This window comes from Branchiostoma lanceolatum, chromosome 16 (genome assembly GCF_035083965.1).
Source record: "Branchiostoma lanceolatum isolate klBraLanc5 chromosome 16, klBraLanc5.hap2, whole genome shotgun sequence".
NCBI classification, from domain to species: domain Eukaryota; kingdom Metazoa; phylum Chordata; class Leptocardii; order Amphioxiformes; family Branchiostomatidae; genus Branchiostoma; species Branchiostoma lanceolatum.
This window is the reverse complement of record NC_089737.1, coordinates 6410908-6431437: the sequence shown is the minus strand read 5'-3', so window position 1 is coordinate 6431437 and position 20530 is coordinate 6410908. Positions and strand designations below refer to the sequence as shown.

At 39.1% G+C, this 20530-nt stretch overlaps 1 protein-coding gene across 6 annotated transcripts in view; it reads left to right on the top strand.

Moving 5' to 3' along the window:
* LOC136422078 (synaptotagmin-7-like) overlaps positions 1-19872 on the top strand; it is a 43835-nt gene extending 23963 nt beyond the window's left edge. For 2 of the 6 annotated variants that reach the window (XM_066409711.1, XM_066409712.1), the window contains exons 2-9: positions 1605-1788; positions 10933-11176; positions 13861-14010; positions 14951-15077; positions 15736-15905; positions 17660-17774; positions 18220-18419; positions 19481-19872. In XM_066409711.1, coding sequence (XP_066265808.1) covers positions 1605-1788; positions 10933-11176; positions 13861-14010; positions 14951-15077; positions 15736-15905; positions 17660-17774; positions 18220-18419; positions 19481-19585 — 1295 coding nt within the window. In that variant the 3' untranslated portion in view covers positions 19586-19872. Of the gene's footprint in view, positions 1-1604; positions 1789-7746; positions 7977-10932; positions 11177-13860; positions 14011-14950; positions 15078-15735; positions 15906-17659; positions 17775-18219; positions 18420-19480 lie in introns of those variants that run through there. The other 4 variants (XM_066409713.1, XM_066409715.1, XM_066409716.1 and 1 more) reach the window with 4 other exon arrangements.
* Positions 19873-20530: the final 658 nt, after the last annotated feature.

Sequence of the window (20530 nt, the reverse complement as noted above, 5' to 3'; positions counted from 1 at the left end):
TTCATAAGACAAAGGCCTTGTATATATTAAATGAATATCTAAAAATAACAAATATAAAATATTTCTTTATTTATTAATGAAAAAAAATGATATTCATAAATATGATATTGATAGATTAATATAATATCAATATATATTTTTGATATTCAATATCTAAAAAGAAAAAAAAAATCCATGCACGGACACGAACCCGGATCTTCTGGGTCCGAAGTGCTTCGCGTTGCCAGATCGGCCAAGCTGCGGTACGTAACTAGTCACTCTGGACGTAATGCTATAACCTCACTATATGGTATCATTTATGCCGATTTTTGGTCGTTTTCTTGACGAAATCATTTTTTTTCTTCTGCAATCTTGTGGAATAGATGTAATATGGTCATTTTTCAGGATATCAAAGTCCGAAACCACAATGCAATGATATTTCCGAACAGTTGTAGCAGTTACATGCGGTCGCCCTCCTGTGTCACATGCAAATCTAGCCTGCCTGCCTTTTCGTGCTCTCTTGCCATATAAGGCAACGGCTATACAAGGATTTGGGAACGTATTGCCATATAAGGTCTTATTGTGTGCGACACAGTGTTGAACCAAGCTTCCCTGGTTCCTGCAAGGTAAAAGCCAGGACAATGCGTTCCGGCGCGCATGCGCCGAAACGCAAAAAATTCATAACCATGCTCTGTCTGTCTGTCTGTCTGAGAGCAGTTACTGTATTCATCAAATTCATCTATCATAATCATGTGGTTCTACAGACATTACATATTGAGGCTAATTTAAGGCAATGGAGCTTAGAAAAAAAATGTAATATTTGTTCATCCTCACTCACGCACACACTCAATAACTGTTGTAGTGTCTATTTTCTCCCGTCTTGTGTTTGTTTGATGGGTTGGATGGAGGTGGATGGTTTGATGTCTGTCGCAGCCTTACATGTTTATAGGTTGAAATGGTAAATGTCTTCCTTGATGTTATCTATTTCTTGTGTAGTCAGCCCTGTGGGTTCTATTCCTCCACCGCCAAGAAACAGCCTCTTGTATCAAATGGGTCATCCCTTTAGTTTTGACATGTACTGATTTCAAAGGGAGTTGATCCGCACATTTATGCAATGATAAACATAATTACCATTTACTCATTATGGACAGATGTAATTATGGGGCAGTAAATCATAAATGGAGAACAGGACTGATAATGGAGAGCAAACATATGGACACGTTAAGAATTAATGCAAAATAAGAGCCAGTTAATGACTTTCTATATAAATATTATAACGTGTAAACTCAACTCAAACTTGAGACAAACATATTGCACTGTTTATTAATTAGATCCTCTTTGTTTATTTTGAAAAAAAAAATCCATTTGGGTTCACTTTAAACTAAAAAGTTTTATTAGAGCTTTATGAAAACAGATAGTCATATTCTTATCTTTTGAGTTATGTACAATTTATGATATAATTCCCATTGTTAAGTTTCGAGGGGAGGCCCACGAAAAGCCACCTAGGCTTTTGCCCCCCCCCCCCTGCATATTTTTCTTGCCCTGTACATCTTTCTTTGTTTTAAAATACTTGTACATATGCAAAACAATAAACAATAAAAAACAATTATCTCTGTCATATTCAGCACTGCTGCCAGTGGTGGTTGCTGCGGCCAGCCTGGTTACCATGGTGATGACCCTTGCTCTCTGCTCGCTGTGCCAGTGGTGCCATCGGCGGGACAGTTACACGGAACTGGAGAGGGACGATGAAACGTCGGAGAAGGGCGGAGCGTTTCCCCATTCTAACGTCATCAGTAGAAAAACTATCAAGTAAGTTTGGACCTTAGCCCAAGGTCTGCATACCTTTTCTGTTATGTGTCGAGTATGTTAAAGAACCCACCGCACTTATTGAAAAGAATAGAAGTCCATCCCGGTGTGATTGGATTGGTTTATCAAACCTTACAGACGGTTTTCCACAGCCTGTACTTAGACCATGTTGATTTGATTATATGAATGACATCCGTGTATCAATTTTCATCTGTTTAAAAAAAGAAGAAGTTTTCGCTCATATTGTAAACCATACAAAGCAGCTGCAAAATGAGAAAATGTATGCTGATAGTAGAATCAATGTCAGGAATTTAGAAAAATGACATAATGTCATGTTTTCCAATTTCGTTGAATTACATATCTGGGAACCATATTTTGTACAAAATTGATGATAAAGAAACATCAATTTTAGTTAGCCCGATCTACCTAACCATCTGCCGGTAGCTTGTATAAACTGTACTTCCTGTTATGTTCTGGTTGAAATAGAATAGGAGACACACTATACACACTAACGTATTACTGAAGTTCAACATTGGTGTCAGCCAGGTTCACCATTCATATAACCTATCCTTGAAGTAACCTGAGTTCAGGATGTTTGTGGGCATGCGTAGTCACCTGTGCCAGAAACGTCTAGGTACTCTAGTCAGAAACAATTCAAATCTACCTGCGGCAAAGATTAACCTTTAGCACACTGAAGTAGCCGTTTGGCTCCCGATTCCCTATTGGTTACAGAGTTAGGCAGCAGGGAGAAGGTTAATATTTTCATATCAGACAGAACACTCAGACCAGGACCTGTAACATGGATTTCTCGGCCTTGTCTTTGGATGAAATTATTTTCGGTTCAGACGAAAGTCTCTTTTAATCTCTTGCCAACCAATGGTTAAGGGTTTTATTCTCATTACTACGCACACCTCTTTGATGTCTTACAGGATTCATAACCTCAGGTTTGCTCAGCTACTAATGGAAGTAAGATTATTGCCAGACTGCTGGAGGCTACTGTACCACCTAGGCAACCCTGTGCAGGATTTTCTCGCTTGTTTCATGCAAGGACAAGTTAATGGCCACTTAAAACTGAATAGGTATGAGGATTAGAACAAAATTGGTCCAAGGTTTGGAGCAGCTTCAACCTCAATTGAAAGGGCTTTAATTTACAATCTCTCTTTTTCTGATGGAATACTTAATTTCTAGCAGTTTTTGAAATTTGATAGCCAATTGATTATCTAGAAAAATAGCCAAATTTCCCCAAGGTCTCTGGAGTACTAGTGGCTTGAACCACCATCTCTAGTTTTAAAGGTTTATTTGAAAGGCAGGGATCTTGCAGTGTATTTTTACAGACCCAAAAAATGGCTGATGAGAAATTAATTGATAAGGCCACACCAATTTAATTTCTTGGTTAACAGATTTTTTTAAATTTTAGCACGAGGACATCATTAAAACAGAAGGCTAGGGTGAAAACTTGTACCTGGCCCTGTTCACTCCCTGAAACTGAGTGCACCAAAGTACAAACTTTCCTCTGAGATTCTGTTTTCATGTTGACTTTCCAATCTAGTATTTTTTTTTAAATTTCGTTAATCGAGAAATTGAATTGGTGTGGCTTAAATGGAGCAAAATTGCTGCAAGACTAAGATTGATGTAGCCTGACCCACAGTTAGATCTTTTGAAATTTTTCTTTTCAAATGAAAAACTGGATTGCTAAACTTTTTTGTTTTATACAAGATGTGAGGAAATATCAAAGAAATATCAAAGAAACTTGGTTATCACAGAAAAATAGGTAATACTGTACTACTGTAACAGTGGGGATCAACCTCCACTAACTGACCAGTCTAACTGGTCCGGACCATTTAGCCTAGTGGTTAGCGCGTTGAATTCCCAAGCCGTGCGGATCGGGATTGGCGCAGGTTCTAATCCCGGGAGCGGCGTACTCGCCCCTTTGGGTTTTTACAGTGGTTCCCACACCGGCCCTGTGAGTAACGATCAGATCATACAGGGATATCGCACTCAGAGACTCGGAACGAGTCTTGAAAAAAAAGGGGGAGTAGTGTAACAGTGGGGATCAACCTCCACTAACTGACCAGTCTAACTGGTCCGGACCTTTTAGCCTAGTGGTTAGCGCGTTGATTTCCCAAGCCAAGTGGATCGGGATTGGCGCGGGTTCTAATCCTGGGAGCGGCATACTCGCCCCTTTGGGTTTTTTGCACTACGTGTACATTGTATTTTGAAGTTGTTGACTGACGGAAGTTTCAGCAGTTGCCAAAAAAACTTCAAAGACACATACGTCATGTTATTCAATCAGAGCATCCGATGCGTTCTCTAAAGGATCAGCGACAGCTGTGCCTAGATGCTCAAATTGCCAATTTGAAGACGGCATCAATATTTTCCGTCTTGCCATGAATGTGAGCTGTCAGTCATCAGCAAGTGCTTTTGTGGCCGTTTCAATCCAAGGTGTGCTTAGAATTAGACGCTCAAATTGCCAATTTGAAGGTCGCGTCATCGTTTTCCATCTTGCCATGAACATGAGTTGTTGGTCATTAGTAAGTGTCAGTGTGGCCTCGAAAAATTCAGAAATTGGCAATCACATGGTGAAATTCAGAAATTGTTAATGTTATCAAAAAATGACTGTCGTAGTGAGCAGATTAATCAATGATCACATGTTAGTGTCTCTGTGACTCCCAAATCAGAAGTTTTGTCTCAGGTTGAGTACATGTACAAAATAAACCTTCAGAGAGGATGAAAGGCTGTAACGGCCCCCAAGTTTTAGGGTCCAAGCCACCCCCCAAGTTTTAGGGTCCAAGCCACCAGCATTTTCATTTTAAAGAACTCACTTGTGGACAAGAGTATTGGGGCTTCAGAAGAATTCCCTTAATGTAATGTTTTACCAGGGCCTCACATGAAAGTCATGGACTAAACACTGAGCAAGCTGCCCTGGCTACAGAAAGTGGAAATGAAGTATTTATTTATTTGTTTGGCTGTTCAGGACACACAGCCCGGGCTGCCCAACTAGCCTATTGCTTAATTTCAAAGGGCTAGCCCTGCTGACAAAAAAAGGACATTACAATGGAATTTTGACATGGACAGCATAACGAGTTATATTCTAAGTGTACATAATAGCTATTTTATATAAAGAATTTGAAATAATGTATAGATAAGAAATGAAGTGAAGAAATTAAAGCTTCAACCATTATAACAGACTCCCTGTAACTGTAAGCAGTCAGAGATGTAACTCCAAATTAAATGTACCTCCAAAATCTGCAGACTGAAAGGAAACTAAGTGCTACCCTATGTGCCACTAGTATGAAATAAATAAATGAAATGAAATGAAACTAGTCACCACAGGCACAACCTTCTATAGCTTAACCTTGAATACATGAAACGTATCCAGTGCAGCCACAGGTGTGTTTTATTCGTGATAAGCCACCAGCAATATCCAAATAGCTGATGTTATTAGCAATGTAGAACCGAACATCCTTGGTAGACCAGGTGCAAGATCGTCCCTCATATTACCCATTAGTACCAAGAAAGTGCAGAAGAATGATTATTCATGCACTAAGGCCACACTAATTTTATTCGTTTATTCCTGGATTTTAAAAAAAATTACATGAAAATATAATTAAACGGAATCTGTAGGTAGGTTTAAGAGAATATGGTAAGTTTCAGGGTTTCCCATCTAAACCATCCAAGTCTTCTTGCTCACGTTTTACTGTAAATGCAGAAATATTTGTGGTGGTTTTGTGTTCGTGGTTTTCACGGCGGTCTCTATGCCGCAAACTTAAAACCACTGCAAACATTTTTTTGCCGGTGCTTCTGTAGCTCTACTATTGTTTCCAACGCGAACTCAAAACCACCGCAAACTCTTCACTTTCTCCCTACCGCAAAATTAAAACCATGCAAACTTAAATGCATTTACAGTATTCTAAGGATAAGATGGCTGAGAAAGGCTGCCCCAGTTGAGCTCCTGGTTCTAATATGTTGCTAACTGGGAGACTCCGGTTCAAATCCTGGGAATGGCATCTCAGTTGGAGCTGCATGTGTCTTTCGGAAAGGTTAAAATGGGGGTCCTATGTACGAGGAGGTGCCTGAAGCACGTTAAAAAGGAACGGCTAGTAACCCCTCCCTGTAAAAACATACCCTGCTACTGAAACAGCAAGGAAACTTGTTCTGTGCGCCACTGGACACTACAGGGTGAAAAACAACAAGAAGATGCCCCAAGAAACAAGGCAATAAATTCACATAGCCTGTATAAATGCACACTCGCATGTACATGCACACATTGTACCAATCAATGTTACTAATTCTTTCCTTTCCACGAAGAAGTACTTTGTTCCTCACCTCACCTATCCCACGACCTTTCAAATTTTTATTGCAGCATATTCAATTACTCTTCTTATCAACTCCCCTTGAATAAACCTACAATCATTCAGCTATCTTAAGTATGCATATATTGAATGCCTGTTAGATTAATGGTAGGTGATTGTGTCCATTTCAACATAATCTTGCAAGCAAAATATTGACCTTAATATAGCTAATTTGAGTGTAAACTGAGTGGGGGGGATAAAAGTATATAAAGCGCACCTGCGTTCAAGGATTGAGAAATTCTTTTTTTAACTTCAAAGTGACAGTTCTTTTGTGGGTTTAGATATGCCTGGGGAGTATATGGTTTGTAAGGATTGGTAGGTATATGTTTATCTTACATGTAGGTGTAATGCTAAGATGCATCACTTTTAACTTGCTATCTGGTAATATTGGCAGACAATACTTCGAGAGTGAACATCATTTTCAAGCAGCATATTCTCCTAAAATTACATCTTAAAACTTAAAACTCACTTCCAGTATTTGTGGTGGTATTTTCATGCTTTTGTTTTTTCATAAAAAATCATTTAGGTTTCTAAAAATGCCTGGCTTCGCAAATTATCATATCTTTCAAAAACCTTCTCCTTTAGATAAGGGCCTACCCAAACACATTCACTTTTTGAGTTGTCCTGTTCAAAAACGAACTTGCTAACAACATTAAAAAAACAGCACTTTTTACTACTTAGTGGTGCAGATCTAGAATTATTAAAATTTGTGGGGCCAAATCCATATCTTTTCCCAAATTCAGTGACAAATATTCTTTGAAATACCAGGGTGCTCCTGTCTCACACGTACACACTGTCATAAAAATCACTTTTTGATTTGTCGTGTTCACAAACAAACTCCGCAAACTGACCAACTTGGCTGGGATAATATATAGTACCAGGACGTACGCATTACCGACCAATAAATCATGACCCCACTGACAAGCATCATCTGCTCACTTGTCACTCCGCCGTATTTAAATTCCACTCCACGTTTTTACGAGTATTTACCAACCGCAGTCTCTTCATTAATTTTTTACCGTTTCCTCATTAACGACATGATGATGAAGTCGTGCGTATCCCTTTTGTTCAACATTTCTAAAAAGCAAAAGTGCTGAAGTTAAAAGAGATGTTCCAAAAACAGGTTGCATGTTATGATAGATGATATGTATATTAGAAAGCCTTCTTCAACCTGTAGTCATGACAGCAAACCTTATTTCTTCTCTAGTGTATAAACAGCGATTGTCGTATAGATCTAACGGACAAAGGGAAAGCTTTTAGAGCAGGAGGTAATAGTGATGTGTGCACTTTTAACAGATTCTTCTCTGCCATTTTTGGTGACTTGAGTGTCAACATTATCGGCAAACAACCACAGCAATTAAAGCTCAGGTCTGGAACATCCCACTGTGTTATCATAAGCAGGGGTGTAAAAGAAAACAATTTTTTTATCTATTGCCACTAGCATAATGAAAAATTACTAAAAGTGGGTCAGCTCAAGTGTTATTTTAAGATCACAAAGGTTATCATTTAATAACTGCTTTCTGCCTTGAGGATGTAGATGATCAAAGTAGCCTTCTGTGCATAGCTTAACCCATGCCTGGTAGAAGTGAAATGGATTGCTCCAAATCGAGTCTACTCCTATCTCATTCCATGTTGCCTAGTATGTGTGGGTGACGATCTACAGAGCTTTTGTTCGCATCTGGGTTCGTTAAAGTCTCCACAATATCAATCTAATCGTCATACGTAGCGTCACGAGGTAGATGCGTGCGCGTTCACTCGTACATGAGGACTAGAATTTCTTTCCGCAAATCTAACTGTAGGCGATATACACTGAGGAGTCATGGATATCGTTTGGTCGTGGTGAGTACTTTTTCCTCGTCACTACACCCGTAGGATTCGGTAAATGTTAACTCAGTCGAGTCTAAATAGAGATGATGATGCACTTGTTGCATTGCGTAGCCATTTTGTAAGCACTTTTGAATAATTCTTATCCAATAGGTAAATTATCATGATGTTAATTATTTTCTCAAGTAAGCTAGCCTTAGGGTAATTCAGCAATGGTACTTTTAGATATTGCCTCACGGGCAAGTAATTTATTAGCCAGTCTTTGGCTAGTATAGATATGCTTCTATTGTTTAAATGAGATTACATCAATGTACACGTGTATCAACTGAACTTCCTGGTTATGAGAGAAAGATAACAGACTCACATACACCAGCTGTCACCTACATACAGGTTACTGTAGGTTAAATTCTTATAAAATCCACCCGGCAAGATTTACTGTAAATGCAGAAATGTTCACAATTTTCGCGGTAAACTCTATACCGCAAAGTTAAAACCACCGCAAGAAACTGTTCCATTGTGTGACTGTAGCGCAAGTATTGTTTTACATGCAAACTCAAAACCACTGCGAACACTCCATTTTCTCCCTACCACGAAATTATATCCCTGCAAACATTTCTGCATTTACAGTACATGTGGCCGGAAAAGTGAGACGATAGCTTGATCATAGAGATGTACATGTAAGGCCTTGTTCACAAGTTGTTCTGTTTTGCCAAAAGGAATATTGCATAGAGGGTCTTAAGGAACTCAAATATCAGTTATATATAGTCACCAACTGATGGTTTTTATAAAGCCCTCCGGTGAAAAATGTTTTCTACCACTCACTGAGCCTGCGAAATTGACTACTATTACCAGACTTGTTCAAACCTGTTTCCCCCTCCTCCAACGTTGTTTGTACATTGTACATAGGAGGTTTAAACCATTTAAACCTCCTTCATTAAACCATAGATTTTGAGCCTGTTTTGTGTTATTATCAATACATTTTAGAGTGATAGCAATTTCATGGTCAGTTTTCTCTTTAAATTGTATGGTTCTAAGTTTTATTCAGTGTATATATATAGGAAAGTGTTTTTTCGGGCCGGGGGAAAATAAAATTATTTGCTTGTCTATTTCAGTTAAGTGGCTTTAAGACTTTTAAAATGGCTCAGCATGCAAGCTATTGTCTGTTTGAGTAAATTGCATTGATTTTTTGAAATTGGATTATCTTTGTTTTCAAAACAAAACTCAGCCTGTGTATTTCTTTTCAAAACAATGTTGCATACATTATCTTTAAAAGTCAAGCTTGCGGCAAAAACAAATCAATCAAAGATAAGCTTACCAGCAATGACTTTTAATGTATTTAATGTAACATTTTTCATGAGTAAAACACAAGTCCATATTGATGTTATTGCTTGAATCTAGTATTTCTAAACTACGATAGCCACCAGGGGGCCCAAAATCTAATCATTTCCTGTTTTTGTCACAACCTACCAACGCACCAAATATGAAACCAATCCATCCAGCCGTTCTTGAGTTATCTTGTTGACCAACAGTCAGACACACAGACAGACAGACACTGCCGAAAATATAACCTGCATTTTTCATGTAAACTCCATATGAAATATGGCCACTCCAGTCAAGAGCTGTGTGTTCAAATCACAATGATTGTTGCAATATAAATTCTTCTGCCCAGGCTATTTGTTTGACACAAATATGATATGTAAGTTTCTACAGTCTTATCTGATAATCCATAATTGTTCCAGACCTACCTCAGTTTTTCATTATGTTTTACGTCCTGCTATTAAATCATAGCGTGTTTACAACTGTCAAAGCCAGGGAGGGATCCTGTTTTTTATTCATTATTATATAAAACTGTTTTGTAGCTGTTGGCTAAAGACAGAGTAGTTTAATTCACTGTTTTTCAGCATCCAAAGCTTTAATTTTCTTGCTTGCAAACCTAAAGGGTTCGTTTCCTGGTGTTTGTTGCAGGTCAATTCTTACAATGTACTACTAAAGGCAGAGTCCAAGAATTTTCTTAAGGGCATCTTGAAGTGAATAATAAGCACAAGGAGTAGATGAAAAAGTGGGCTAGGAGCCGAAAACATGAATCGGAGTAATACCATATCCACTCCCTGAAACTGTGTGTACCATTGAATTTGGCCCCTATATAGGCTCTACTGTACATGTATTTCTATGTTTATTTTCGAGATTTAAGATCTTAATTGGTACAAAATAAAACGATCCTCCTAGCAGCTCCCTTCAAACTGCAATTGTCTGCCAGCAAGGCATGTGTGTCTTATAAAGGGAACTCTGCCTTCATGGTAACGATTTGCACTCTCTGAGCGAAGTCTAGTTTTTTTCCCCTCAGTCTGTTGGAGAAAATCTTGTTACAGCTCGCTAAGCTTCGCTAACCATCCCTTTCAGGTGTTAAGGAAGTAAGCATGGTCAGGATAACTTGATTGCGAATTGACGTAAAGTGAGTGGGTGTTCTGACGCACATGAGGAGCCCACGTGCACCGTTCTGGAAGACTAGCTTCGGGATACTGTGTAGACACTGACCACTTCACATAGGTCATCATGCTCTTGATTTTCCTCAGAGTCAGTACACCCTGCTCCAAATATTGGTGCAAACCCGTGGATTCATACTGTTATATCTTATGAATCCGTGGCATCTTTTCCTGCTTTCTTCTGTGAAGAAATGAAAAAATGACCTTTAAAAGAATTTAGCTGACAGAGAGCCAAATAGCCTGTGTTCACAACATCTCTCGCTGGCTGGGGTTAATGACCCCCTCCCTGCTGTATCCGTCGGGCCGGCTGCTAGAAGCACAATTGAGTCAGGCTAAGAGCGAAACAGTTCTACATGTACAGTGATAAAAACGTTCAAATTTGTATTAGAAACAGCAATCACAAAATATCTACTTTAAACATTATTATTCAGCTATTTTCTACCATATTTGATAAGATTGACATTTTCCCTATTTGGTATTCCCTACAGGTTTGAGCGCCCCCCGGGAAAGGCGTTGGTACGCGGCAACGTGCAGCCGAACGCAGACGGAGACGAGGACTCGGCGGAAAACGGGACGTCGCTCAAGGTCCAGCCCTTCTCCCTGCACAACCTGTCCGCTTCCTCCATGCCGTCGCTCAGTCTCCGACTCTCTCCTTCAGTAGGTGGTTCTCTGTCTTCTGGTCTGTTCTGTGCTGTGCCAGTCAGTGTGCTGCCTAGTTTGATTGCTGAGGAGGTTGGTTATTTGTTTGTGCTAGTTGGACAAATGTTGGTTGGTTGGTTGTGTTGTTGGTTGGTTGGTTGGTTGGTTGGTTGGTTGGTTGGTTGGTTGGTTGGTTGGTTGGTTGGTTGGTTGGTTGGCTGGTTGGTTGGTGGCTGGTTGGTTGGTTGGTTGGTTGGTTGGTTGGTTGGTTGGTTGGATGGTTGCTTGTTTTCATGGATGGCTGGTTACTTGATTGGCTAGTTGGTTGGTTGGTTGGTTGGTTGCTTGATTGTTTTTTTGTTGGTTGGTTGGTTGGTTGGTTTGTTGGTTGGTTGGTTGGATGGTTGCTTGTTTGCATGGATGGTTGGTTGGTTGGTTTGTTGGTTGGTTGGATGATTGCTTGTTTGCATGGATGGTTGGTTACTTGATTGGTTGGTTGGTTGGTTGGTTGGTTGCTTGATTGGTTTTTTGTTTGTTTGTTGGTTGGTTGGTTAGTTGGTTGGTTGCTTGGTTCCTTGCTTACTTTGTTTTCAAACTCAGGCTTTTCAGGTGATTTTCAGCACTGGTGCTAACTTCTTATCTTAATCACTTGTTTTACACTGATCATGATCTGATTTACACTACTTTGTATCATAATCAATGTAACTTCATTAAATTTAAATGTTTCCTCATGAATTGAAAATTCACTTTAGGTTACACTGTATCAGGGCTCAAAATGCATTTTTGGGAATCACAACATAAAATAGGGCAGAATGTCAACAAAACCCTCTTGCCTAGAGCTCTTTAGAGCTAGAATCTGAAATTCTATAGCTAACTCCCACATATGTGTGATACAACAAAGGTTTTATCATTTTTCATGTCTCTTAAATATCAAGAATATGTTGTATGCTAGTGTACAAAAATATGATTGTACCTTTACATTATGTAACCCAACACAATTATCTACATGCTGGTCACCCACAGTCAAAAATTAGGTGCACATGCACAGCTCCAATTTTGGGTGCCCAAAAGTGCATAATTATGCACCCAGTAATTCATGCCCTGCTGTATATATAGTACAACATTGTGGAGAGAATTTTTCATTGCCTGAAACGTTGCCATGGTATCTACTTATACGCTTCTGGAAAGTCATGCAATGTAGGGCTGACAGCCAACTCTGAGATGCTCAGTCTATTGGCACACCTGTCTGAGTTTGTGGAACAGCAGACGTATAAAACAAACACATGTAGACAAGAGCAAACTGGCAGGTTCCCAAAAGCTGGCAGGTGAAAATGTAGCATTTACCAGGCAAATATCAGGATATATAGCTGTGCAAGTTAGAGTAAATATGGTTTGGCCAAATTTCCTGAGAATGCTTTTCGTGGATTGTTTGAAAATTTGAGTGCAATATTCAAATTTTCATTGACATTGACATTTTAAGGGCTTTGTATTTTTTTCTCCTAGTTTTCCTGTATAATTTTGAATATACCGCCTTAAGTCTGTCCTGGAACAATTTCTTTAAATTTTTTGTCATATTTTTCCCTTTTTTCTGGACCTTTGTCTATCAGCAGATTTTGTTGTTTCAATCAACTTAGCAGACATAACACAACATGTCATTCTGTTTGTGCACAGTCTTTCCAATTACTTTGATCATTGAAATCATTGCCAAGCTGATTTTCTTTGGCCTGAGGAAATTTGGCATCATCTTTCATCTCCACCTGGCATTTCCTGTGGTATTATTTTTATAGAATTTAATTTTCTCTGCCAAATGGATTTCGTGTGGTGGGACTTAGGATAACTCAACTCTATGGGAAGAACAAAATGTATCGTAGGTTTCAAACATCTTAAGAATTAAACGACAAATTGAAGGAAGAAAGCAGCAACCTAATGCTAACCACATTTACTACAATGAAACTCTTACCACCATGTTAAAAAATATGATTTTGCTTTGGAAACACATGCAGATTCCTAAGATCCCCCAAAGTACATCATCACGACTCCTGGCAGGGAATTTCCGGCCTCTGGTATTGCCTCAATAGAGTTTGATAACCCCTTTCTTCTGTAGAATCTACATGTAGGTTAAGTGCCTGTATTGAGACCTTAAGGGCTGTCTGGAATACTGTACTAAAAAAACTGATAAAATGTCAGTGTCCAACAGATTTTCCTTGATAATGCCTTTTAGCTAAGCCCATGTAACATCAATCACAATTAAGAATTACCCAGCCAAAAACATTTTGTGCAAGAAGTGGCTACTTGATTTTAATTGAAAATGCAAAGCCTTACTTTTTCTAAATGGTTGCATTCTGTGATTTTGAAATGATATCTAAAAGACACGGTTTTTGTATATTCTAACATATCAACATGGGACAGTTGATATTTCTTTACTCACTAGCTCCAGAATTTTTTCAAAGCAAGTTGGATTTTATTTTTTTAACGGAAGACACTTTGTAACATATTCTACACCTTTGTTTTGTCCAGTCATGTTTGTTGAATGGACCACAGGAAGAGTAGCTGTTAAGCTAATTTTGGGTCCTAATAAACTCAACTCAACCTAAAATAGGCATCTTTGAGAGCAAAAATCAGCTAATTTGAACTTTCCCTTGATAGGAACAGTATGTAACATAAGGCTTTTCATTTTCCACTGCCAATTGAAATAAGTATCCACTTTTTATAGAAAATATTGGAAATTGGATATTTTTGTTGTACTGACCAAAAGTATGATTGAATGTCCTCTCCAGGCGTATGAAGACGAAGGCAGTGACAGTAACGAGGACGCGGTGAGCGAGCCGTCAGCGAACCTGGGTAGGATCCAGTTCAGCATGTCCTATGACTTCGACACCATGACCCTGGTACTCCACATCAAGAGAGCCGTGGAACTGCCAGCAAAGGTGGGCCATGACATTCTATGTTGTAAAGCCGGCATCACAATTCATGCGAGCGTCGGCCGACTTTGTAGATCGCCCGAAGCTCGCCGAATTTCAAAATTGCCCGAGTGTCGACCGTATTTTGTAATGAAAATCTCGGGCTACGTCCGTCGAACATTAAAAACTAAAAATTCCCATGAGATGGTACCATCTCTTGGACATGAACAAAGTCAGTATCGACTAACCTGGTAAAAGGCCAATATTTGGATAAACTTTTATTTCTAAAAATCGCCCGTAGCCCGCGTAATGGACAGGACATCGGCCGTACTTTGGCTGAAAATGCACATTTGAAGCTCGCCAACACGTTGGCCGAGCTGAATTTCTTATTAGTGATGGGGGCTTAAGAGCAGGTTGTGAAATGCTCGTTTTCTGTTTCAAGCAATATGCAATTGATTAAATGCTGGGCCCAAGTATTCTCAGACAGCAAAATTGCAAGATGTACGAACAATTTTTTCTGCAATCTTTAAATCTCAAGATTTTTGTGGAGGCTTTAACGGACAAAAAAATTATGATGACATTGAAGAAGGCGACAGTGGTCGTCGAAAATTCGATCCATGAATGCCTTAGTGTTGGAAGAATGTTTAGCATTGTATTATGACATTGGATTGTCTTAGAAAGTGTCCGACATAGTCTCAGGTAATCGTAGCAGAGGATGCAAAACTTTCAGCGGACAAGTAATGAATTTCTCTAGGTATACATGTACATGCACCATATATGGTCCTTTACCCTCAAAAAATTCTGAGACTAGCCGAGACACACGTCCAAAAGAAAAGAACTATGCCTTCTTCTTTATATATTACCTTACTGTCGAGAGCACATTTAGATGCTGTAAGATGTAACAAGAAGCTAGTACTATATATCCACAGGATGTCACCTAATACTATTTTTAAAAATGATGTTCCAGGACTTCAGTGGCACGAGCGATCCCTTCGTGAAAATCTGCCTCTTGCCCGACAAGAAGAACAAGATGGAGACCAAAGTGAAGAGACGGAACCTGAACCCTCACTGGAACGAGACATTTCAGTTTGAAGGTACGGCTTTCTGACTGTTTGAAGGAACATCCAGCTTATTTGCCAATGTTGAGTCCAGGTCTCAAGTCATTATTTCTGTGAACCAAGCTCAGCATAGAGAATTCAATTAGGGACTGCAACCCTATAGTGTAGAATTGGACATTTCTGTTGCTAAATAAGTAGTACATATACTGTGGTTGCGGCTCCTACAACATCCTTAAGACAAGCATGTAAATCTTACCCTATGAATATAGTATGATGAAGACAACAAGACAGTTAATAAGATATCGGAGAAAATATGCAGAGGTTTAGTTTACACTCTTTTTACCAGTAGTTTACATGTATGTAGATGCTCAAACGTTACAACCTGTTCTGCTTTGTACCGGTACTATAGATTTAATTGTTACAACCTGTTCTGCTTTGTACTATAGATCTAATTGTTACAACGTGGTCTGCTTTGTACTATTAGATTTAAATGTAACAACCTGGTCTGGTTTGTACTATAGATTTAATGGTTACAACCTGGTCTGCCTTGTACTATAGATTTAATGGTTACAACCTTTTCTGCTTTGTACTACGGTATAGATTTAAATGTTACAACGTGGTCTGCTTTGTACTATAGATTTAATTGTCGACCAATATTCTTAACATTCAGACAATAATTTCTGTTGTTTTCCAGGTTTTCCGTACGACAAGCTCCAGCACAGAGTGTTGTACCTGCAGGTGTTTGACTACGACCGCTTCAGTAGAAATGATCCTATAGGGGAGGTTCATTTACCGCTGTGTGAGGTGGACCTGACAGAGTCACCCACATTCTGGAAGGACCTCAGACCATGCCCCAACTCTAATGTAAGAAACACTTGAGTTTTTCCCTTCTGTGTGGAATAGATACTGTAAATCCATTTAGTATTGCAGTTGGTAATTTTAGCAGTTGGAACAAACATCACTGTCTCAAATGTTAGTGAACAAACATTTGTGATGATGGAATTTTAGCAGTTGACTAATGGCCTTTAAAGTGGCTAAGTTACTGTTAAGAAATAAAGAATTGCAGTATGCTAATGTTGCCAGTAGTGGTGCGGATCGAAACCCACGTTCCGGTTCCGGTCCGGACTCGAGTCCAGAGGTTTCGGTTCAGGTCCGGACTTGTAAGGTCCGGTCCGGCACCAAACATTGCCGTCACATTATGTGACTGATGCTGTTACCATTGTTAATCCCCCTAAATTCTCAAAACTAGGGAAAGATTCACACAAAAACACGTCTGCAGTCAGAACAACGTGTATATTCAGAACAAAAGTACTAGTATGCTCTCTAATCAGCGTGGTGACCTACATGTAGGGTTGTCTCTGGTGGCGTCTCAAGAGCCTTGCAATATATTTTGACGCCCCCGGCAAACCGGATCATTTTTCTCACATACTGACGGCATTGTGTTTACCTGACCTGTACCCTGTGACACGCAATGTTCCCGGGCTGCAGGCAAAGGCCGCAAAACAAAGCTTCTTCTCTCTATCTCAGGTCAAACATGGCCGCCACTGGGCCCATTGGGGAAGTCCCCCAACGCATGACATGGCTAAGCCAATCACATCGCTAGGTTCCCTTGACGTCACCCAGATCTCACGAGGAGTTGTGAGACTTCCTGATTTCGGCAATAGCGGCCATTGCGGCCATATCAGAGGCCAAGAACAAATGTTTGCGTCTTTTCCATCGCAAACTTCGTGATTTATGGAAGGTTTTAGAGAGTAAAGGATCAAACAGAGGATGTACATATGTACATAAGTGCTAATTATTTTGACAAGTCCAAAAACCGGTTCTCAGCGTTTCGGTTTTTTGGACTCGGACCGAAACGTTTTACAAGTCCGGAACCGGTCCGGCCGGACCGATCCGCACCACTAGTTGCCAGGGCTCGAAATGCTTTTTTTCTGCATACCTATAGTATCGTGCTTGAAGATCACAACGTCATGAGGTTAAGCACGTACTAACGACGAAGAAGATGCCTGTAATATACAGAAAACCACATGCACCACACAAAATTTACCTGCGCTCATGATTTTCTCTGCCTCTCAGTTCATCTAAAATACTGCTTTGAAAAATTTCCTGGTAGTACAATAGTGTTGATTGGTTGTATATATATATATATATATATATATATATATATATATATATATATATATATATATATATATATATATATATATTAAGTTCGCAGGGATCTAATTTTGCAGTAGGGAGAAAATGGTGTGTTTGCTGCGATTTAATTTTGCGTTACAATAGTAGCGCTACAGTCACATAATGGAGACAATTTCCTAGTAATACAATAGTCTTGATTGGCAAGGACCTGCAACTACTGTAAATGCATTTAAGTTTGCAGGGATCTAATTTTGCAGTAGGGAGAAAATGGTGTGCTCGCTGCGATTTTTAAGTTTGCGTTACAATAGTAGCGCTACAGTCACATAATGGAAACACTGGTGGGTTGACCGGCAAAAATTTTTGTCCTGGTTTTAAGTTTGTACTGAAGAGTTAACCGTAAAAACCGCGAACATAATACCAACGCAAACATTTTTGCATTTACAGTACATGTATCTCTAACCTGCTGCAATTCCTTTCAGGATAACCTGGGGGAGCTGCTGGTATCACTGTGCTACCAGCCCACGGCCCAGCGCATCACCATCGTAGTGATGAAGGCCAGACATCTCAAAGCTATGGACATCACGGGAACATCAGGTTAGCAGTTGGCTTTGGAGTTTTATTTTGAACACTTTAAATTTGGAATCTTCAACAGATTTTTGGATGTCAAATACATGTTTGTACTATATGATGATGATGATGACTATATGTATGTATATTTGTACATCAAAAATAACAGAAATGAAGATGATATTTCAAGTCATACATGATCTTTTTTCATTGTGGAATCAGGCAAATTTTGTACAAAATCAAATCTAAGTAACCAGTGTTGCCAACTCTATTTGAGAGAAGTAGTGGCAAGCAATGGTCTGAAGAAGCTTAAATTAAATTTTTTTGGTGGGAAATCATCAAATAAATGTAGTTTTCTATAGGATTTTGAATTTCGTTAATTTGAAACTGAACCATTCATTTCTATACCAGACAAGAAAAAATAATGTTCATTAATCTCACTTCAAATTTATAAACGATTTTCCCTCCACAGATCCCTATGTGAAGATCTGGCTAGTCTACAGAGAAAAGAAGATAGAGAAGAAGAAGACGTCTTGTAAGAAGCGCTGCTTGAATCCTGTCTTTAACGAGTCCTTCATCTTTGACATCCCCATGGACAAGATGAAGGAAACCAGCTTCATCATCTCAGTCATGGACAAGGACACGCTCAAGAAAAATGATGTCATAGGAAAGGTGAGACAACGTCTCTTTGTAGCAGAAACAAAAGGTTGCCCAGGCTGTAGGCAGGCAGGTAGTCCCATAGCCTTTTTGAGGCCGTAGAGGCAGAGGGTTGTTATCCACTGTGTCTAGGGCACGGTATTGGAAGGTGAAGCCCATCCCTCTCCTTCCACCACCTTTTACATGTACCTCCCCAACTGAAGTCAGGTACCCATTTTTACACCTAAAATGAGGAAAGTCGTGCAAAGTGCCTTTCCCAAGGACACAACGTCTGAGCAGAAAAAAACAGAAATCCAACCCATGACCTTTCGGCCTCGTGTACGCTAACCTAGCCACTTGGCCATCCAACGTCACCACAAGTAACTAGCCCAGTACTAAAAAACAGACTTTGAAGACACAACATCCAAGACGATCAATTCTTATGGAGTAGACTTATAGATACTTGGGATGACAAGGGAAGAATCCAACAGAAGCAAGCAACAAGAGATACTATAATCATGTGAAACTTATCCTTTATAGTAATAGGTGTGGAAACTTGAATTTGTATGCTGAGATTTTCCTAACAATTACAATCTAGAGTTCCACGAACACATTATCTTCGCCAAATAATCAAGGCTTATTATGGATAGTGATTGATATTTACATGCTTATTACCCCCTGCAAATTCGATCATGCACCATACCATTTGGAAGTTATGATGGGGCGAATGAGTCGAGCCTAGATAGGGTTAAAAATCATTTGTTGGTACAGGAATAGTGTATGTGTAGAGTGTGCTGATATATGTTATAACTGCATGGTCATGAAAATATATGAGTTGACTTTCCTTTGCACAACCACTACACACCTACCAAAAATCATAAAGATTCATTGCAGCTTTCTTGAGTTATAATCCTGACATACATACAGACCCACCCAACATATTTTTCAACCGAAAACATAATCTTCTCCGAGTACAAGTACTCGGCGAAGATAAATATAGGTCTTGAGACATTCTTTTTTTTGTAATGGGAGGAGATTCTGTGGTGTGAGCCTCATGTATTTGTGTTAGACTAACAGCTTACTCCTCCCCTCCCCAGGTATGCCTGGCTCCCCGTAGTGGCCCTCTGGAGACCAAACACTGGAAGGAGATGATCTCCAAGCCAAGACAACCTGTGGCCATGTGGCACGGTCTCAAGAAATAGGAGCTTCTCTCTCCGTCCCTGACCATATCAGGCCATACAAGCCGTATATTTAGATGCCATATGTATAGAACTAGTGGCCAACTGTGGTATACTTTAAATGTAAACTTCCTTCCACCAAGGAGCTTCAAACACTGTGTCAAACTCCTTGCATTTACTGGGAGTCTTCCTTTCAATGCAAACTCACCACATTTAGTTAGTCGGTCTGTGACTTAAGCTGTGTAAAACATAACACTTGGGGTTTGCAGTATTTTCATAAATGCTGGAAAAGATGTGGTGGGTATTTTCATATACCTAGAATATAAGATGCAAAGTATCAACTGTAAAACTTTATATATTTTGCTGTCTTGTATATGTGGCCAGGAGATTATAACTTAAGAATTTTTTAAAGAAGGAACTGAAACAGATTTTTGTATTGGTTGGGATAAATATAGGGGATTCAGAACAGGGATGCCAATTTGTATTCCCTATAAAAATCATAACTATTAGATAAATCGATAATATGAATATATTTGTAAGTTATTATGACAATAGAAGAAAATGTGCCATGATTATGAAATAAAATCTTAATATTTCCCACCACGAATTTTTGTATAATAGAAATGGGACCAAAGTTAAAACAGCAACATAAATATAATATCTCTTATGGAAAAAGCTTTGTATAATCTTCTATCCTGAAATGTCTGCTTCTCTGTTGTCAGTACACCTTAATTACATGTAGTTTTGGATGAAATATTGCCTTTTTGTACTTATTCAGTTGATGTGGATGAACCCATATACTCATATTACAGAATCATCCCTGTTTAAAACAGAGATGCTATATCATCAAAAAGTAAAATCAACAGTTTAGTAAGAAATTGAGAAACATCGATTAAGTGTAGATCTACACCAAGTGTAGCTGTGAATGAAATAATATTGTTTTAGTTCTGAAATCATACTTTTCTTTTT